We start from the raw sequence: 23,171 nt of genomic DNA, 5'->3' as shown, positions 1-23,171 counted from the left end.
GGCCATGGGGTGGTGGTAATGTGAATAGGCTATTCTGCCATGGAAAGAAAAGGGAAGAGTGACATCTTCCCTTTTCTTCCCTGGTATCTCGTGAGTTGAGTGCCAGCATAGCTGCAAAGAATAAAGTACCAGGTAGATTTACAAGGTTTTTTACTGTAGTCCCTGGCTCTTAGCATCTCTGGACCTGTCCAGGCCCTGGGGTAACTCATCGCCCTGAAGGGAAGGACACAATACTGGCTGACTTCACTGCATACTGATCGTAGACCCCTAAGGCTTTAAGCAAACACAAGTGGTAGCCAGGTAGTAAATAAGTGAAAAGAACAAGAGTCTCTGCCTAATAATCCAAATAATTCTTCTGAATATTATTTAAGACGGACAAGGTGGTACTTCTACAAGTATGCAAAACACCAGTGTTACTAGGCTTAGAGTGTCTACTAATGCAGATACAGCTTAGATCGAAATGCCCAAGTCTCTCCTTTTACTGGAGCAGTGAAAAAGACCAAAAAATAAAATTAAAAAACAACACCCAAGTCCCTTGTAATAGCTGGAAAGTCATCCCAAGAAGGACAGTTAAAAACAAGCTCAAACTGTAAAGATTACAATAAATACCTAACTCTTCAATGCCCAAACACTGACAAACATCCACAAGTATCAAGACGATCCAGGAAAACATAACATCATCAAGCAAACTAAATAAGGCCCCAGGGACCAATCCTGGAGAAACAGAGATATGTGACCTTTCAGACAGAGAATTCAAAATAGCTATTTTGAGGAAAATCAAAGAAGTTCAACATAGAGAACAAAGTCAGAATCCTATCAGATAAAATTATCAAAGAGATTGAAATAGTTTAAAAGAATCACTCAGAAATTCTGGAGTTTAAAAAAATGCAACCGATGTACTGAAGAATGCATCAGTTTCCTAATAGCAGAACTGATCAGGCAAAAGAAAAAGCTAGTGAGCTTGAAGACAGACTCTTTAAAAATACACAGAAGAGATAAAAGAAAAAACAATAGAAAAGAATGAAGCACACCTACAAAATCTAGATAATAGCCTCAAAATCGCAAAACTGAGTCCCTGGCCTTAAAGAAGAGATAGAGATATAGATAGGAGTAGAAAGTTTATGCAGTGGGATAATAAAAGAACTTCTTAGACCTAGAGAAAGATATCATTATTCAAGTGTAAGGTTACAGAACACCCAGCAGATTTAACCCAAAGAAGACTACCTCAGGACATTTAATAATCAAACTCCCAAAGGTCAAAGATAAGGAAAGTTATAGTGATCATTAAAAAATCAGGAGACAACAGATGCTGGAGAGAATGTGGAGAAACAGGAATGCTTTTACACTGTTGGTGGCAGTGTCAATTAGTTTAACCATTGTGGAAGACAGTGTGGTGATTCCTGAAGGATCTAGAAATAGAAATGCCATTTGGTCCAGTAATCCCATTACTGGGTATATACCCAAAGGATTATAAATCATTCTATTATAGAGACACATACATACATATGTTTATTGTGGAACTGTTCAAAATAGCAAAGACATGGAACCAACCCAAATGCCCATCAATGATAAACTGGATAAAGAAAATGTGGCACATATACACTATAGAATACTATGCAGCCATAAAAAAGAATGAATTCATGTCCTTTGCAGGGACAAGGATGAAGCTGGAAACCACCATTCTTAGCAAACTGACACAAGAACAGAAAACTAAACACTGCATGTTCTCATTCATAAGTGGGTGTTGAACAATGAGAACACATGGACACCGGGAGGGGAACATCACACACCAGGGCCTGTTAGTGGGTGGGGAACTAGGGGAGGGATAGCATTAGAAGAAATAACTAATGTAGATGAATGGGGTGATTGATGCAACATACCATGGTATGTATATACCTATATAACAAACAAGCACATTCTGCACATGTACCCCAGAACTTAAATTATAATAGTAATTTTAAAAATTAAAGGATAAAGAAAGGATTCTAAAAGCAGCAAGATAAAAGAAAAAAATAACTTACAATGGAGCTCCAACATGTCTGGTAGCAGACTTTTCAGTAGAAACCTTACAGGAGAGTGCTATTGTTACAGGACAGGGGACCTGATCCAGACCCCAAGAGAGGGTTCTTGGCTCTCACACAAGAAGGAATTCAAGGTGAGTCTGCAGTAGAAAGTGAAAGCAAGTTTAAAAGCAATAAAAGAATGGCTACTCCATAGATAGAGCAGTCCTGAGAGCTGCTGGCTGCCCATTTTTATGGTTATTTCTTGAAGATGTATTTTAAAAAGGAGAGGATTGTTCATGCCTCCCGTTTTTAGAGCATATAGGGTAACTTCCTGATTTTGCCATGGCATTTGTAAACTGTCATGGAACTGGTGGGAGGGCAGCAGTGAGAACGACCAGAGATCACTCTCATTGCCATTGGTTTTGGTGGGTTTGGCTGGCTCTTTTACTACAAGCTGTTCTATTAGCAAGGTCTTTATGACCTGTATCTTGTGCCAACCTCCTGTCTCATCCTGTGACTTAGAGTGCCTTAACTGTCTTGGAATGCAGCTCAGTAGGTTTCAGCCTCATTTTACCCAGCTCCTACTCAAAATGAAGTTGTTCTGGTTCACATGTCTCTGACATTTCCCCTTCCTTTTTAAAGAGAACCCTTAATCCTAGGGGTGGCAGAGAGATGAAGGTCCATCTTCTGTAACTTCTTCAGGCAGATCAGGGGCGATGACATTCCTATCTAATTATGAGGGTCTCTTGTGTTCAGGGTACAGAGGAGCTCACTCAGAAAGCATCTTGTTGAAACTTGAGTTTCAACAAGAAGTGGTATCTGGAAGATTAAGTGTTTAAGAAAATACTGAGGTAACTGAAATAAGTTTGTCCACATGGCTACACAAAGAGCACAACAGCAATATATTCCAGAACAGCAAAATAAGTAAAGTTATTTTAAGTAAACCAAATTAGGCTTTTCATGAACGGGACAACTGTTGGAACTAAGCTGATATGGGGTTTTTAGCTGATTGTAATGTGCCCAGAATTAGAATACTGATCCAGATTTTTACATTACCTATCCTTCTTGTTTCTACTGAGCAGCAATCAGAGCTCACTGGTTGGTTCACAGGAATAAACGGGGTTAGCCTAAATTGCAGAAACAAACTTAAAAACAACTAATGAGACTAGAATTTGATAACAAGTGTACTATAGTTCTTGAAACATAATATTTCTCTCTCCAGTGTCCGATTTTTACTAAAGACAAATCATGAAAAGAAAAAATCATGAAAAAAAACCTGTTGTGTTCTTATTCCAATGTTCAGTTTACAGAAAAACTGAATACCCCTTTAACTTCAGCCAATATCTTCACACAGAATCTCTTCTACAATTAATTTTTCACAAACCTTTCACAACTTGCTTAAACCTTCAGCTTTATCCTAACTTAAAACAATCCTTAACTCTTTAATCTAGGCAAGAAAAATTCACATTCCCACGACTTCCTATCATCTTTTTTTTTTTTTAACCAAAAACACATTTCACTTTTCTTACACATCTTGCGTGTAAAATTGTTTCTTCAGTAGTCTCAATTACATGTTACAATGTTAACTCTTAGCAACTCTTATTTTTGGTGAAAACCTTAGGAAGTTCAAGATTTTAATTATGTACTAGGTATGGAGCTTAGCCTAGGACACACCAGGAAGAAGTGCAGATAACAGCTGACTCTCCACAATAGCTAGGGGGCATGGCTAACTCCACATGTTCCCAAGCCTTACCTTACTTAAGCAAGCAGTAAGAGTCATATTGGCATTTTATGAAGCATATAGGAGGCCTAACAACCTTTGAATTGTACAACATTTCTTCCATAAATTCCCTTTCACAAATTGTTTCACAACTTACACAAATGATCTGAGTGAGACATTCTTGAACTTTCCGACTTGCCCTAAACATCCCTCCTTTTAAGAATCAGCCATACAAGATCCTTTCTTATATAAAATCTCTTTCTTTATAATCTTCTTTATATAGCTAGAGGGCATGGAAAATTCCACATGTCCTCTGGTCTTATCTAGAATCTAATGGTTTTAAGTTACACAAATTGAACAATTTTTAAAAGTTAAAGAAGAGGTTTCAGTGAGCCGATATCACACCATTGCACTCCAGCCTTAGTAACAGGGCAAGACTTCATCTCAATAAATAAATTAATTAAGTAAGCAAACTGATGACAGCTTAATACTGATTTTATAAACAAACATGCAGAAAGTAAACTAATAAAAACTCTTCACTTTAACTGTGCCTACTTTTTAACTTTTTGTTGTTTCTCTTTATGTCTTATTGTACTGTCTGTGTGTCTCGAAAAGTTGTTTTAGTTATTATTTTTCACTGGTTCATCATTTAGTCTTTCTACTTAAGTCAAGAGAAGATTATATACTACAATTACAGTGCTATACTTGTGAAAGAAAAATATCTTGGGTCCCCAAAGTCACCAAGCTAAAGGGAAAAGTCAAGCTGGGAACTGCTTAGGACCAACCTGCCTTCCATTCTATTCAAAACTGGCCCTCTACTCGCTGAGATAAAGGCATGTCTGGTTACCTGCTTTGAAGAGGCTAACAAGAAACTCAGAAGAATGCAACCATTTGTCACTTTTCTATCAATGACCTGGAAGCCCCCTTCTTTCTTTGTGTTGTCCCACCTTTCCAGACTAAACATTGTTCACCTTATATATGTTGATTGATGTCTCATGTCTCCCTAAAATGTATAAAACCAAACTGTGCTCTGACCACCTTGGGCATGTTGTCAGGACCTCCTGAGGCTGTGTCATGAGCACCTGTCCTCAACCTTGGCAAAATAAACTTTCAAATTTAACCGACACCTGTCTCAGATTTTTGAGGTTCACACAAAAATCCTGTCCTGTGTTTTGTTTTCTGTGCTTACTATTGCCAGTGAGTTTCATATCTTTAAATGACTTCTTTTTGTTCATTAACATTGTTTTCTTTCAGATTGAAGAACTCCCTTTAGCCTTTCTTGCAGGACAGGTCTGATGAGAATGACATCCCCCAGCTTTTCTTTGCCTGGAAAGGTATTTATTTTTCTTTAATGCTTAAGGAATATTTTCACCAGATATACTTTTCTAGGTTAAAAGTTTTTTTTTTTTTCTCTCAGCACCTTAAATATGTCATGCTGTCAGAGGCATGTGAACCAGAACAACTCCATCTTGAATAGGAGCTGGGTAAAATGAGGCTGAAACCTACTGGGCCACATTCCCAGACAATTAAGGCATTCTAAGTCACAGAATGAGATAGGAGGTCGGCAAAAGATACAGGTCATAAAGACCTTACTGATAAAACAAGTTGCAGTAAAGGAGTCAACCAAACCCACAAAACCAAAATGGCTAAAAGAGTGACCTCTGGTCATTCTCCCTGCTACACTCCCACCAGCACCATGACAGTTTACAAATGCCAGGAAGTTACCCTATATGCTCTAAAAGAGGGATGCATGTATAAGCCACTCCCTTTTTATCATTTTATCAAGAAATAACCATAAAAATGGGCAAACAACAGCCTTTGGGTCTGCTTTATGGAGTAACCATTGTTTTACTTGTTTACTTTCTTAATAAACTTGCTTTCACTTTGCACTGCAGACTCACCCTGAATTCTTTCTTGTGTGAAATCCAAGAACGCTCTCTTGGGGTCTGGATCAGGACCCTTGTCCTGTAACACATTTCTGAAGATGACAAAGGGACTATGATGCAGAAACCCTGACCCAATGGCTATCTTTGGGTATGTGTTGGAGTCCTGTAACATCTTTTTGGTGACCACAGAAGCGACTATACTGTGGAAACCCCTGACCCAAAGCTAACTTTGTGTAAGTGATGGGGTCTGGTAATATCTTTCTCACAAACCACAAAAGGGACAATACTGAGGAGAACCCCACCCCCCAGCCCCAACCCAAAAGAACCAGACTGCAGCACTGTTTGGATGAGTTTGGGTAAGGGTAGAGTACCCAGGTAAAGAATGGGATTGGGTTAGAGGCCCAACTTAGGGGAGTTACAGTCTCTCCTAAGACAGAGTAGGTTAGAGGCCTCTCTTAATAAAAGGCAAGGACACTTGACCGACCTTGGGTTAGAGGCCCAACTTAGGAGGGTTAGAGTCCCTTCTAAGATTTAGGTGGTTAGAGGCCGCTCTCAGTATGTCCCTTTCAGCTAAGAGTAGGTGTGGCACTATGGGTTGTTAACTGCTATTCTCTTTGGGTTAATCTGCCTTGCACTCTTTGGGTGACAGGGCTAGGCATGTTCAGGATCATGGGATATAGGGCACTTTTTCCTCCCTAAAAGGGGAAACGTGAGAGCTGATGGGACTGCTGGAAAAGATCCCTTTGCTACCGACGAGCAGCCACCTGAACTTTTCATTGTTGCTGCAATGAGTGGGTCTTTCCTCTGGCCTCTGTAAGCTCTTTACCATCCCCAGCCTGCCACATGCAATACTTTCCTTCTCTACTTTTCCTTTCTTATCTCTTCTGTTGCTCAGAGCAACCATCTTGCCCAAAAACCAAGTATTGAAACTCCAAGTCAGAGGTTGGATTAATGAGAACAGGGCCCAGCTGGGGGCAAATTTATGCCTTGCCAGTTTGATATTGGGTGCTAAGCAGGGTGGCTAATGTCTATGTTTTATCACACGTATTTTGCTCTGGCCAGAACAAAAAAAAATTAATTTTCCTTTATGATGTGGCTTGGCCCCCAGGGCAATGGTGCTGGAAACCAGATCACTAGGGCCTCTTAGGGAAAGGGAAGTCAGAAGGCTGGCATGCCGGCAAAAGGGTTAGAATTTCTTACCAGTCAGATTTCTGGCTTCTTTCTCTCAGTGCAAACATTTGAATGAATGGTAAATAAATAAACAAGCGTTTATCTCCTCTGTAAAGTTCTTATTAATAGGAAAAAGAATTCTAAGGCTAGTCGTAAGCTGCTGTATTTTGTGCTATGAATCTGTTTTTCTGTGTAGAGGGATACTTTAGCATAAAACCGAGCTTCTTTAACTTTGGCAAGGCTGGTCTCGAATTCCTGACCTCAGGTGATCGGCCCACCTCAGCCTCCCAAATTGCTGCGATTACAGGCATGAGCCACCGCCCCCAACCTTGTCATCAGTTTAAAATAATGGGGTAGAAGATAGTATTTACAAGCTTCATGGTAACCTCAAATCAAAAAACATACATTAAGTACACACAAAAAAAGCAATAAATTAAAGCATACCACTAAAGAAAATTACCTTCACTAAAAGAAAGACAAGAAAGAAAGAAAGAAGGATGACAAGACCACAAAACAACCAAAAAATAAATAAATAACAAAATTGCAGGAGTAAGTTCTTACTTATCAATAATAACATTGAATGTAAATGGGCTAAACTCTCCAATTAAAAGACACAGAATGGCTAAATGAATTCAAAAATCAACAATAATCTGTTGCCTACAAAAAACATACTTCATCAATAAAGACACAGAGACAGAAAATAATCGGATGGGAAAAGATTTATATCAGACAAAATAGATTTCAAGGCTAAAACTGTAAGAGACAAAGAAGGTCATTATATAATGATAAAAAGTTCAGTTCAGCAAGAGAATATAACAATTTAAAATATATATGCACCTTACACTGGAGCACCCAGATATGTAAAGTAAACATTATTAGAGCTAAAGAGAGGGACAGGCCCCAATACAATAATAGCTGGAGATTTTGATGCCCCACTTTCAGCATTATCCAGACAGAAAATCAACAAAGAAATATTGGACTTAATCTGCACTATAGAGCAAACATCACCCAGTACATATTTACAGAACATTTCATCTAATGGCTGTAGAATACACATGTTTCTCCTTAGCACATAGATCATTCTAAAGGATAGGCCATAAGTCGGATTATGAAACAAGTATTAAAACATTTTAAAAAAGAAACAAATCAAGCATCTTCTCTGACAAAAATGGAATAAAACTAGAAATCATTAACACAAGGAATTTTGGAAACTATAAAGACACACAGACATTAAACAATATGTTTCTGAACAACCAGTGAATCAATGAAGAGATTAAGGAGAAAAGTAAAAATTTTTTTGAAACAAATAATAGTGGAAATACAACTTATCAAAATCTATGTCATAAGGAAAAAGCAATACTAACAGAGAAATTTATAGCTAAAAGTGCCTACATCAAAAAAGAAGAAAAACTTCAAATAAACAACCTAATGAGGCATCTTAAAGAACTGGAAAAGCAAGAGCAAACCAAACCCAAAATTAGCAGAAGAAAAGGAATCTTTATTATTAGGATCTTTATTAAAAGGATCTTTATTATCAGAGTACAATTATATGAATTTGAAATTAAGAAAATAGAAAAGATAAATGAAACAAAAAGTTTGTCTTTTGAAAACGTAAACAAAATTGACAAACCTTTAACTAGTCTGAATAAAAAAGAGAGAAGATCCAAATAAATAAAATCAGAGATGAAAAAGGACACATTATAAAAACTGATACTGCAGAAATTTAAAGGATCATTAGTGGCTACTATAAGTAACTACATGACAATAAATTAGAAAATCTAGAAGAAATAAATAAATTCCTAAACGTATACAACCTACCAAGATTGAACCATGAAGCAATCTAAAGCATGAACAGACCAATAACAACTAACATGATTGAAGCCATGATAAAAAGTCTTCCAGAAAAAAAAAAAAAAATCTTGGGGCCTGATGACTTCACTGCTGAATTCTAGCAAGCATTTAAAGAAAAAAAAAAAATACCAATTTTACTCAAACTATTCCGAAAAATGGTGAAAGAGGGAATACTTCCAAACTCATTCTATGAAGCCAGTATTGCCCTTATGCCAAAACCAAAGACACACCAAAAAAGAAACTATAGGTCAATACCACTGATGAACACAGATGCAAAAATCCTCAACGAAATACTAACAAACTGAATTCAACAGTGCATTGAAAAGATCATTCATCATGACCAAGTGGATTTATCCCAGGGATGCCAGGATGGTTTGACATAGGTGAATCCATCAATGTGATACATCATATCGACAGAATGAAGTACAAAAACCATATTATTAATTCAACTGATGCTGAAGAAACATTTGACTAAGTTCAACCTCCCTTCATGATAAAAACCCTCAGAAAACTGGGGGTAGAAAGAACATATCTCAACATACCAAATGCCATATTCAGTGGACTCAGCTAATAATGTACTGAACGAAGAAAAACTAAAAGCCTTTCTTCTAAGATCTGGAACATGACAATAATACCCACTTTCTCTACTGTTATTCAACATCATACTGGGAATCCTAGCAAGAGCAATGAGATAAGAGAAAAAAATAAAGGCCATCTATACTGGAAAAGAAGAAGTCAAATTATCCTTGTTTGCAGGTGATATGATTTTATATTTGGAAAACCTAATGATTTCACTGAAAAAGTATTCAAACTGATAAACAATTCAGTAAAGGTGCAGGACACAATACGGACATACAATAATCAGTAGCATTTCTATACGCCACCAGTAAACAATCTCAAGAAAAAAATCAGGAAAGCAATGCCATGTGTAACAGCTACAGGTAAAATAAAATATCTAGGAATTAACCAAGAATTAGAGGATCTCTACAATGAAAATTATAAAACATTGATGAAAGAAATTAAAGAGGGCACACACCAAAAAAATGGAAAGATATTTGATGTTCATAGATTGGAAGAATCACTATTGTTAAAATGTCCATACTACCTAAAACAATCTACAGATTCAATGCAATCTCTATCAAAATACCAAAGACATGCTTCACAGAAATAAAAAAACAAACCCTAAAATATATATGTAACCACAAAAGATCCAGAATAGCCAAAGCTGTACTGAGCAAAAAGAACAAAACTGGAGGAATCACATTACCTGACTTTAAATCATGCTACAGAGCTACAGTAACCAAAATGGCATGGTACTGGCATAAAAACAGATACTTGGAGCAATGGAACAGAATAAAGAACCCAGAAACAAATCCATACATCTATAGTGAACTCACATTCAACAAAGGTGCCAAAAACATACACTGGGGAAAGGACAATCTCTTCAATAAATAGTTTTCTTCAATGAATAGAGGGAAAACTGGATATCCATATGCAGAAGAATAAAACTAAACCACTCTCTCTTGCCATAAACAAAATTCAAAATAAAATGGATTAAAGACTTAAATCTAAAACCTCAACCTATAAAACTACTAAAATCAAACAATGGGAAAACATTCCAGGATACTGGAGTAGGCAAAGATTTCTTGAGTTTTACTCCAAAAGCACAAGCAACCAAAGCAAAAATTGACAAACGAGATCACATTAAGTTCAAAAGCTTCTACACAGCAAAGGAAACAACAAAGTGAAGAGACAACCCAAAGAATGAGAGAACATATTTGCAAACTACGTATCTGATGAGGTATTGAAAACTAAAACATATCAGAAGCTCAAACCACTTCATTAAAAAATCTAATAATGCGATCAAAAAATGGGTAAAATATCTGAATAGACATTTCTCAAAAGAAAACATACCAATGGCAAACAAGTATATGAAAAGATGTTCAACATCACTGATCATCAGAAAAATGCAAATCAAAACTACAATGAGATAACATCTCACCCCAGTTAAAATGGCTTTTATCCAAAAGACAGGCAATATCAAATCCTGGAGATGATGTGGAGAAAAGGGAACCCTCATACACTGTTGGCAGGGATGTAAATTAGTACAACCACTATGGAGAACAGTTTAGAGATTCCTCAAAAAACTGAAAATTGAGCTATCATATGATCCAGCAATCCCACTCCTATATATACCCAAAAGAAAGGAAATCAGTATATTGAAGCGATATCTGCACTCCCAACTTTATTGCAGCACTATTCACAATAGCCAAGATTTGGAAGCAACCTAAGTGTCTATCAACAGGTGAATGAATAAAGAAAGTGTGGTAAATATACACAATGGAGTATTGTTAAGCCATAAAAAAATCCTGTCATTTGCAATAGCATAGGTGAAACTGCAGGTTATTATGTTAAGTGAAATAAGCCAGGCACAGAAGGACAACCTTAGCATGTTTTCACGCAGGAGCTAAAAATGAAAACAATTGAACTCATGGAGACAGCGAGTATAAGGATGGTTACCAGAGGCTGGGAAGAGAGTGGGGATGGTTAATGGATTAAAACAAAAAATAGAATGAATAAGACCTACCTAGCATTTGCTAGCACAACAGGGTGACTATAGTCAGTAATAATTTAATTACACTTTTAAAAATAACTAAGAGTATAATTGGGCCAGTCACGGTGGCTCACATCTGTAATCCCAGCACTTTGAGAGGCTGAGACAGGCAGATCACAAGGTCAGGAGATTGAGACCATCCTGGCTAACTTGGTGAAACCCCATCTCTACAAAAAAATACAAAAAATCAGTTGGGCATGGTGCACGTGCCTGTAGTCCCAGCTACTCAGGAGGCTGAGACAGGAGAATCACTTTAACACAGGAGGTGGAGGTTGCAGTGAGCCAAAATTGTGCCACTGCACTCCAGCTTGGGCGACAGAACGAGACTCCATCTCAAACAAATAAACAAACAAAAAAAATTCATATCTGACATCTACTGCTACAGAACATTCTGTGGAAAATCCTCTGTAGGTAATGAAAAACCCTCCAAAGTATTTGACAGAAAGTGGCTTGATTTGCTCTGTCTTTTAGAACACTTAATGTAGTCATTTCATAGTTTAGGCTAAAGTGTAAAAGATTGAAAACATTGAGCTCAGTTAAGAAAGTAATACAATATCTGAAGTGAAAGATGAGAAAAGTAACGAGTAATTGGTAGAGGCTATGTTGAAAAAACTAATGATACTAATAAATATTAGCAAAATACTTCTCAGAAACTATGAGCTAAGGATTATGTTAAATATAGTCATAAGATTTATTTTATTTAATCTTCTAAATAACCCTGTGAAGGTAACCTCTAAGGTACCCATTTTGTAGATTTAGAAATTGAGGACTAAAAATGCTAAATGAACTGTGCAAGTTCACACAGCTAGAAAATGATGGTGACAAGACTTGAGTCCTGATATGAGTCCAAATACTATCCACACACTTATTTAGTGGCACTATCAATATATTATCAACAAATAACTTTTTGATTATCAGCCCTAAGAGGAGGAAGTTGAAAAAGACTATAGGGTTTCCAGCTCAATGAAGGTGATGGGATCATCATAATCTAGTTCCCAAGAAATGAAATGTAGAAAGAAAAGTGAAGTGGGAGTTCTACATCCTAGGAGGAATAACCAGTTAATAGATGAATTTGTGTGTCTAATACTCAAAAGAGAATTTTAGGCTAGAGAGAGGGATGTGGGACCATCAGTGTTGGTGGTAAAGAAATGAGTGTACATGACCTTTTCTGGAAAAACATGAAAAAATGAGGGTCGAGACTGTGAATCCCAAGAAAGTACTCCAATTTTGGCAACCTGGCCATGAATAATGTGCTATAATTCCTAATTCTGGGTCTGGTCAAAAACCAGATATAAGAGAGAATCAAGAGTAACCTGTTTGCTCCTACTTTGTCTGTTCCCTGGACTCTGAGTTACAGCAGAGGGAAGTACTGCAAACCAGAAGTTGATTTGCCTTAATTACACCAAACTGCCTTCATGAGGAGATGGTTTACTAAACACTGGTTTTGTGGACTAATTTAGCTGGTCATTTCAGTATACCATAAAGATGCCTGTTATGACCTCAAGGAGACAATTGTGCTCCCATTCATTTTTCAAACATTTAATATGTGTCAGGCATTCTGTAATGCATTTGGGGTACAAATATGAATAATATACACTCTTCTGATTTCAAGGAGTTTACAGTCGACTGAGGGTACAAATAAACGAACAATTCATTACATTACAACTTATCATGCACATTTGGAGATTTGTACAAGATGCACTAGACATGCAAAGATAGGACCCTTGACTTGCCTGGAGAAATTAGAAAAGACTTCTCAGGGAAGGCAGTTCTTGAACTAAAATTTGAAGGAGAGGAAGTTTTTCCAGATGGCTAAAGGATCAATGCACATTTGGGATTTTTTTTTTAATTAAAACTCCTTCAGATAGTAAATATAAAATTATTTTTAATCACTTCTTTATAACCTCATTTCATGTGGTATTCAGCTCCCTGTGCTTCTGGCATCTGTCTAGTCTACTGAGGGTACCAAAGCCTCATGTCAGAGGCATGTACATTTAGCTATTATTTCTGGGTTGTAGAGAGGAATGTGTAAAGAGGTTAGAGAAAACAAACAGGAGAAGGAGGAAGAATTTTGAGAAAAGAAAGGAAAGTGGGGGGAGGAGGATGAAATAGAAATAGAGGAAGAAAAGCCTTCTCAGTTCAGGAAATCTCCATATTTCACATCTAGCTTCCTTGGAGCTGGACATGAAGATTCATGAGACTCCATCAGCCCAGAGGGGAGGTGCAGCACCAAGTCTTGATGTCAAAGAACCGGTGGGCTATACCCTCACGTATCTGCTTAGTCTTCACACCATATACAATGGGGTTCAGCATTGGTGGCACCACCACATAAAGATTGGCCAGCAAGATATGGACATGTTGAGGAATGTTATGCCCAAAACGGTGGGTCAATAAGGTAAAGAAGGATGGAACATAAAACATGAGGATAACACAGAGGTGGGAGCCACAAGTGCTGAGGGCCTTGTGCCGAGCATCCTGGGAGGGCAAACGAAACACTGCTCGGAGGATCAGTGAGTAAGACACAGTAATGAGGTTCACATCCAAGATGACCATGACAATGGGCACTGAGAAGCCATACCAGATGTTAACAGTGATGTCAGCACAGGCTAAACGAGCCACTCCAATATGCTCACAGTAGGAATGAGGAACAATGTTGGTTCGGCAGAAGGGCAGCCGCTTCAGCAAGAATATGACTGGGAAGATGATGCAGAAGCTTCGGGTGATGATGGCCAGAGCAATCCTTCCCACAACAGGCCATGTTAGCACTGTTGTATATCTCAGTGGGGCACAAATGGCCACAAAGCGGTCAAAGGCCATGGCTAACAGGATAGCTGACTCCCCCACAAACATCATATGAACAAAGAAGACTTGGGTGACACAGGCATCAAAAGCAATGTTATGGGCATGGAGCCAAAAGATGGCTAGGGCCTTGGGCACAGTGGTGGTAGACAGCAGGATGTCTGTGACGGCCAGCATGGAGAGGAAGAAATACATGGGCTCATGAAGGTTACGTTCCATGATGATAACCACTATCAGGATGCTGTTTCCCAGGGCTGCAGTGATGTAAATGAGGCAAAGAGGTATTGACAGCCAAATGTGATAAGCCTCCCACCCAGGAATGCCAAGTAGGACAAAAACTGCAGGATGGAAGACGGTAAGGTTGGTGTGACTCATGATGCACTTTATGGTCCTCTCTGTGACGACTGAGAAGCTGATGAGTCCACTGAAAGTGATAGAAACAGAAAGCACTCCTGAATATGTATAAATATCATAAAAGACAGCATGAATTTCTAAATTGCTGGACTTTCCAGGGTCAAGTTCTCCCAGAGAATGTTCACTTGGCTGTAGGAATGGCTTCCGGACCATGGTGCTTCCTTTGCATATAAAGCTTCTGTGGCAATAATGCTTCAGGTACCAACAGAGGCAGCAACACCTGCCTCCAACTGCCCTGCCCCCAGAGTTTGGCCCCACCCTCCCTTTCTGACCTCATTCTACTATTTCCACACAAGTAGTATTTTCCACCTACCTGTGTTATACTTGTCCCTTGCCCCAAGACTTTGCTCTACATTTACCTTTAATTTTCCTCCCCTTCTACTTCTGTTTACCAAAATTTTAACCTTAAAATAACTCCTTAAGACATACCACTTTGTAATGGCCTGTGTTCATAGCAATATATCTCCTTCCTGAAAACCTATTAACTAAACTATATTTTAACTTTGTTATATTTAATCCTATTACATTTATCTGGCTATTGCTTTGAATATTTCACAGGACACTAGCACTTGTGGCTCCCTGTGCAAGGAATTAGAGTATCAAGTGGGAATCCAGAGGAAGCCTAGAGGGGTACATTTCTCCACTCTGATCCAGATTCATATCTTTCCCAATGCAGTGAGCAATGGGGCAGCCAATGAAACGGAGACAGGCAATTTTTATCACCAGCTCCTCATGGACTTCTCATGCTTCCCCACAAATAGTTCTACACAGGATGCTCCTGGTCATGTCTGAGTTTCATTATCTATAGACGCCCCACAGGAAAATGATTCTGAGCAAAATAAATCAATATATTGCCCACCTGTAGCCTCTGCTGACTCCGCTAATACTGCCCTTCTTCCCACCCCACTGTTCCCTAACCCTCAGAAAGAACTATGTTTCCCTGCTGCCAAGAAGAGTTAAATATAGAGTCCTTCTTGGCTTTCCTGCCATATTTGTTTCCTTATGAAGGCCTGAACTATCTGTCAGCTATTAGGACTAGGGAAAGAATGTGTGATTAAGAATCTAGAAGGAAACATGAAGAAAAGGAACCACAGACAGTAAAGAGAGAATCAGGAGTACAAAGGTACTAAATAAACACTAGATTGATCTTCTGATAATGGTATTCAGAGGGCCACAAAGAAGAGATGTAAAGGAATAAAATCCTCAGTTTATGAGTCCATCTCCCTGCCTCTATGCAAATGAAATTGCTCAGAGCATGGTGGGCTATGGGGAGGGAACAATGGGACTCCAGATGGGTACAAGGAAGGGAACAGAGCCAGATCCAGACAAGTAAAGGTCGCAGGCAGGCTAATAATTTGACATCACTCAAGTCAGCATATTTTAAATATTTGGGCCAGGCATAGTGTCTCACGCCTATAATCCCAGAACTTTGGGAGGCCAAGGCAGGAGGATCACTTGAGGCCAGGTATTCAAGACCTGCCTGGGTAACATAGCAAAGCGCTGTCTGTACAAAACAATTTTAAAATTAGCCAGGCATGATGGCACGCACCTGTAGTCCCAGCTACTTAGTAGGCTGAGGCAGGAGGACCTCTTGAGCCCAGGAGTTTGGGGCTCCAGTGAGTGAGATATGATGGCATCACTGCACTCCATCCTGCGTGACAGAGCAAGACTCTGTCTCTTTAAAATATATATATATATATATATATATACATATATATATAGTAAATATAATATATATCCTAAATATACATACATATTATATATATATATATACGTGTGTGTGTGTGTGTGTGTGTACGTTCAACTTCTACTTAGAAGAGAGGCTGAGCTTTGCTGGAATGAGCACAGAGAAGAAGTCATTAGTAGCATTGCTCTGCCTCTATTTAAAAGTATTGAACTCAAATTTATATAAGCAAAAGCCCCCCAAAAAGCAAATTCATTTTCCTTAGGAGGAAATTTATTGGACATTTATTTTCTCACAACTTTCCCAACCCCTCCAGTTATTAACATATTCCTTCTCAATAAAACAGTAAGATACCTGATATACGTCCTTGTAAAAACAACTTCTGCTCTCTGCTTATGACTATGTGATGCTTTAACACCCCAACAGTGAGATACCAAGGCAGGTGGAGAGTTGGGCAGTGAGGCCTCCATGCCTGTTAGTGAGTTTCTGGAAAGGAAGTTACTGCTGGTGGAAAGAAGGACTTTCATTTCATTCAGTGACTTCTTAGAGCTCCATCAAAGCCCTGCTGCTTCTCTGTCAAGCACCTTTGGAGGGTTTGAGCCTCATTTAGGAAAGAGTTAATGGTGAGAAGAAAAGAAACTCAGGAAAAAAGAGGCATATCCAACGTCTCACAGAAGTACCTCTCAGAGCTCCCAAGAGAACATCCAGCTGAGCAAGGAAAAAAAGAGCCAGAACAGTAGAGACAGGGCAAGAAGCCAAGCTAGCTGGGAAAGAATACAACAAAGAAGGTGCAGACATTAAGTTCTGGGGCCAGACTTTCTGCATTCATTTCTCCGTTCTTCCTGAACTAACTAGATCTTGGGGAAGTCACTTTGCTTCTGCATGCCTCAGTATTTTTAATTGGAAGATGTGAGGAACAAAAAAAACTTCACGTGGTAATTGTGAGGATTAAATAAACTAATCTATATTAAATGCTCAGAAAAGTAGGTTATTATTCTTGTTTATATCATCATCATCATTATTATTATTAAATCTGTTTGACCATCATTCTGTTGTGTTTTTTCCAGTAGGCAAAACATCTTAATGAATATTTAGCAACAATTAAAGTCTTATTCTTCATTCAAATATGACCAAAGAAAACTCCTTTCCCAAGAAGAAAGACGAGAAAAAGAAATGAAGGAAGTGCCTAATGAAAGGAAAATAGCCTGAGACCAGACCTCTCAGATGGAACTGGTGTGTCAAAAACCAGACCCAAGGGCTTTGGGTGGTGCACCAGGCATGTCCACTAGTGATGGACTTAGCTTGGGTGAGAACCACCTGGCCATCTTCCTTCAAATGCTCTGAAAAACACCCACCTGTCTCAATACAAAAAGAAATTATCTCCATCATTTACAGAAGCCCCAGGAACACTGTAGAACAATGGGAGTCAGCTTCAACTGTAGAACTAAGGAGATTTGGAAGGGGGAATCATAAAGAACATTTGGTCCACACTTTAAAGGAAAAATGGAGCCACTTCTCTGCGGCTCCTGACCAGATTTCCTAACCAGCTCTATTTTTTGATAATAACCATTTCCTCTTTTGGCGGTTATATAAAGGTATTTTATGTCTTTATGCAATCTCAATTCAGAAGACTCTCCTACCATCATTACATTGTATTAAAATGTGCTCACAAACCACATGTGATATAATTTTTAGGTAACTATATAGGAATTAAGTTACCTCTTTGCCTAGTTGTATTATCTAGATATTTATTTGTACAAGTATCAATTTCACATTTCCATTTTCCTTGTTATGTGCATTTTAAATGTCAGGCATTTTTCACCACTCTTAGATTCTTCAAAATACACAGTCTCTGTATGCTAAAATCATGTCCCTAATGGATGAGACAGCTGCAAACCTCACTACCCCACTGCCCTCTGCTCCTAAGGATGGTCTCTGTTTGCAGCACAATATATTGCAGGCTTTGTTATAGTATGTGTCGTAAGAAATTTGTTTCTAATAACATATAAGGTCTCAAAATTTGTTAATAATTTACTCTTCTAATATATTGGGGGAAATTCAGATTTATACCTTTAATAAGCTCATTCTTGCCCACATGCACTTAAAGCCAGCCTATAAGATGTTTTCATAATCTAAAGCTAGTGTTGTCCATGCTGCAGAGGCACTGAGAGTCCCTTAATTTGGACAACCCTTAATAGTAACTCATGGTTTTTTAATTACTTATTTTTTAGTTGACAAATAAAAATGGCAGACATTTATGTTGTATAACATGATGCTTGATATACATATACATTGTGAAATGGTTAAATCAAGCTAATTCATGCTTATTATCAGACATATTTATTTTTGTGGTTAAAATACTTAAAATCTACTCTCAGTAATTTTCAAATATATAATATATTGTTATTAATTATGGTCAGCATGATGTTCAATCGATTTTTTAAACATATTCCTCCTGTTGTTTTGTTTTTCCATTTAATCAACATCTTTCTAATCACCCTTGAACCTCAAGCCTCTGACAACCAGCATGATTTACTTTTTTAATGAATAAACATCTTAAGAAAAATTCCCACCTATCAATTTGTTTTACTATCTATAAGCATTTTTGATATTTTGTCAGAATTTGAGTAAGCATATGGTGATGTACCATGTGTAAATATCTTCTGTGTTCTTGTGATATGGTAGCAAAAATGTGAAGAACCCCAGCTCCAAAACACCACCTCTTCCTTCCCAATGTCTGTATCTGTTCCACTAGATGCAGGACAAGAAACAGAAGAAAGAAGATTTTTCAGGTTTTAGATACATCTGACACCCAGATTACCAAAAGAAAGTTTCCTTAAGACTTTGGGACTGAGAAGTTTATAGCACTAAGTACAGAGCCTGATACATTGTAGGTTCTTAGGAAATACTTGAAAAAAATAAGCCATGGAATTAGTGAGTTAATCTTTCTCCAGTAGATTTGCTTGTTTCCCCAAAACAAGGTGGTGATCAAAACCTAAGCCATTTTCATGAATACCCCCGACTGATATACCCTTCCCTGGTATAGTCTGATTCCGATGGCTCTATAAACTGCCCTCAAACCCTTAAACAAGAGGTTTTCTCTTTCTCACATGCTCCTGGTGCTTTGCCTGGCCCCTCTTTGCATTCCTATTCCTATCTCTCATCAGTGTCTACCACCTAAACCCACTCATGTATTTCCCAGTGCCCACACTCCCCATTCTGTGCTGTCATGCAGCAATCCTTCTCCCATCTTTTGTCTTACTGATCCCCTGTCTTTCTCCCACATACCCTTTTCTTTCCTCACAACTTGTCTTTGTCCTTACAGATACTCCTAAATTCTCTCTCCTTCTCTCTTTCTCTCTCTCTCTCTCTCACACACACACACACGTACAACACACACCCCTGCCAATCCCTCCCTCTGCCACTACCAATGCTCTTAAACTCATCTACTATATCACAATATCAGCTGAAGAATTGAGAAAATGGTAGGGAAGAGCAAAAAAAAAACAACAAAACTCACTTTGCTTATTCTGAGGAAAGAAGAATGAGAAGAAAAGAGAAAGCTGGAGACTGTTCATGATGGCATGAGGAGGTGTCACCACTCCTGCCCTGTACAGGACCCTTATATTTGCAGACAGAAGCTACATGCTTTTTTCTTCTGAAGGCAGATGTCAGAGTCACCCCTGGGATCATTGAGCATGGGGTCAATGAACAAAGGGAGACATAAAAACACTTTCCGTAGTGCCAAGAGGGAACACTAACTCTAGGGATAATTAGTAGCTCCAGACAAAAGCACATAAAGTATTAGAAGACATAGCATAGAGCAGTGACAGAAATCTCAACAATAAAATAATAACAGCTAACATTTGTTGATCTATTACTACATCCCTGTCACTATGTTAAGTTTTTAACACAAATTATCTCATTTAATTATCAGAACAACCCAATGAGAAAAGGCACTATTATTATATATCCATTTTGCAGCTGAGAAAATAAAGGCGTAGAAAGACTAAGTAGCTGATAAGGAGAAAAGACAAAAGCCCTCAAGTGAACATGTCAAAGTGTTCTGACTCAGTCTGAAAACGCTAATTAATTCCTCAGAAACTATAATTTTGGAGGAGTAATTTTGAAGCAACCCTACAGGATCAACCACTGAAAATAAGTTCAAGACAATGAGAACACATGGACACAGGGAGGGGAGCACTACACACTGGGGTCTGTTGGGGGGAAATAGGGGAGGGACAGCGGGGGGTGGGGAGTTGGGGAGAGATAGCATGGGGAGAAATGCCAGATATAGGTGAAGGGGAGAAGGCAGCAAATCACACTGCCACGTATGCACCTATGCAACAATCTTGCATGTTCTTCACATGTACCCCAAAACCTAAAATGCAATAAAAAAATAAGTTCAAGAAAAAAAAGACAGAAAAATGGAAGATTGATTAAAATTTTTGCACTATTCAAAGCAAAATTTATAAGCACATAAAAAGATGCTCAATGTCACTAATTATCAGGGAAATGAAATCAAAATCACAATGAGATACCATCTCACATACATTAGGATGACTACATAAAAAATCTAAAATTTAAATTTAAAAGCAGAAAATAAGTTTTTGCCAGGATGTGCAGACATTGGAGCCCAGTGCACTATTGGTGGGAATGTAAAATGATACAATCACTGTGGAAAAAAGAATAGTGGTTCCTCAAAAACTTAAAAATACAATTACCATATGATATAGCAATTCTACTTCTGGGTGCATATTCAAAAGAACTGAAAGCCAAGTCTTGAAAAGATCACTGTACAACCATGTTCACAGCAGCATTTTTCACAATAGCTAAAACACAGAGGCAGCTGTGTCCATCGACAGATGAATAGGTAAGCAAAATACGATATGCCTGCAATGGAATATTAGCTTTAAAAGGGACAGAAAATCTTACATATGTGACAATATGGATGTGCCTTGAAGACGTTGTACCGAGTGAAATTAACCAGTCACAAAGACAAGTTCTGTATGATTTCACTCATATGAGCTACTTACAGTAGTCAAAGTCATTGAGACAGAAAGTAGAATGGTGGTTGTTAGGAGCTTAGGGAAAGGGGATGGGGAGTTATTGCTTAGTAGGTATGGAGTTTAGTTTTACAAGATGAAAAGAGTTCCAGAAATGGATTGGGGGAGGCAGTAAGTTGCAGTAAATCGAGATCGTGCCATTGCACTCCAACATTACTCTTGGACAACAAGAGTAAAAACTCTGCCTCAAAAAAAAAAAAAAAAAAAAAAAAAAAAAAAAAAAAACGACGAAAGAAAAACCACTCAGTAGTAAAAATGAATAAACTATTTGTACACACAATGACTTGGATGAATCTCAATGGAATTATGCCAAGTCAAAAAAATAAAGAGTTCCAAGAGGTTACATACTGTATGATTTCATTTATATAACATTCTTGAAATGACAAAATTATAGAAATGGAAAAGAGAAAAATGTCGTGGTTTCTAGGGGTTATCACTGAGGGTGTGGGAGGGATGGAATGCAGTAGTTATGCCTATAAAAGGGCAAAAAGAGGGATCCTTGCAGTGCTGAAACTATTCTGCATCTTGATTGTATATCTTGATTGACATTGGTCACTATACTGGTTGTGAATACTGTACTATAATTTTGCAAGGTATTATTATTGGGGAAAATTAGACAAATATTCCCTGGGATCTCTCTGTATTGCTTCTTACAACTGCATACAAATATATGTAACTTATAATAAAAAATGTGTATGTGTATTTGGCTACAGTCATGCACTACATAATGGTATTTCAGTCAAAGACATTACTTATACAATCATGGTCCCATAAGATTATAGTATATTTTTACTTTACCTTTTCTATGTTTAGATACTTACCATTGTGTTACCACTGCCTGCTGTATTTAGTAGAGTAATGTGCTATACAGGTGTGTACCTTTGGAGCAATAGGCTATACCCTACAGCTTAGGTGTGTAGTAGGCTATACCATCTAGGTTTGTGTAAGTGCACTCTATAATGTTCACAAAACAATTAAATCACCTAATGATGCATTTCCTACAACATATCCTCATCACTAAACAACACATGACTGTATTTTAAAAGAACACATTTCAACTGTATCTATTGACCTAAAGAATGTACACACTATATTATGGTTAAATATTTAAGTATAGTACTCAGTATAAAGTAGGTGCTCCTTATTTATTGAATGACTAAAAGAAAATTATGGAAAATATGTGTTATTTAATTGTAAAATTATAAAACTAAAAACTAAAAATATGTGTGTTTACATAAGTACATATGAGCATGGAGAAAGATGTGAAAAGATGCATAAGATGTTAATAAAAATTACCTTAGTAGTAGAGGAGAGGTTGGAAAGAGGACAGGATGAAAAGAGATTATTAAAGTTTTCTTTACACATCTTTATATTTGGTTGATGTAAATACTTGTAAAATTTGTATTTTCATAGAAAATAAACAATATTTTTTTTTTTCCTTTTTTTTTTAATTGTACTTTAGGTTCTGGGGTACATGTGCAGATCATGCAGGGTTGTTGTATAGGTACTTAGATGGCAATGTGGTTTGCTGCCTCCATCTCCCCATCACCTTATCTGGCATTTCTCCCCATTTTATCCCTCCCCAACCTCCCCACCCCATACTGTCCCTCCCCTAGCTTCCCCTCAACAGACCCCAGTGTGGGATGCTCCCCTCCCTGTGTCTTCATGTTCTCATTGTTCAACACCCACCTATGAGTGTTTAATTTTCTGTTCTTGTGTCAGTTTGCTGAGAATGATGGTTTCCAGATTCATCCATGTCCCTACAAAGGACATGAACTCATCGTTTTAATGGCTGCTTAGCATTCCATGGTGGATATGTGCCACATTTTCCTTGTCCAGTCTATCATTAATGGGCATTTGGGTTGGTTCCAGGTATTTGCTATTGTAAACAGTGCCACAGTGAACATACGTGTGCATGTGTCTTTATAATATAATGATTTATAATCCTTTGGGTATATACCCAG

At 37.9% G+C, this 23,171-nt stretch overlaps 1 protein-coding gene across 1 annotated transcript; it reads right to left on the bottom strand.

The window, feature by feature from the left end:
- Window positions 1-13,449: 13,449 nt before the first annotated feature.
- Window positions 13,450-14,418, bottom strand: LOC105720112 (olfactory receptor 52B2). The gene has a single exon (XM_012456411.2). The coding sequence runs from the start codon at window positions 14,416-14,418 to the stop codon at window positions 13,450-13,452; it is 969 nt and encodes a 322-aa protein (XP_012311834.2).
- Window positions 14,419-23,171: the final 8,753 nt, after the last annotated feature.

This window comes from Aotus nancymaae, unplaced genomic scaffold, assembly GCF_030222135.1.
Source record: "Aotus nancymaae isolate 86718 unplaced genomic scaffold, 86718_ANA_hifiasm-v0.15.2.pri h1tg000059l, whole genome shotgun sequence".
NCBI classification, from domain to species: Eukaryota; Metazoa; Chordata; class Mammalia; order Primates; family Aotidae; genus Aotus; species Aotus nancymaae.
This window is presented reverse-complemented; position numbering and strand designations above follow the sequence as displayed.

Bases quoted from the DNA above. Each gene is read 5' to 3' on its own strand.
- LOC105720112 (XM_012456411.2), bottom strand. From the start codon at position 14,418: ATGAGTCACACCAACCTTACCGTCTTCCATCCTGCAGTTTTTGTCCTA.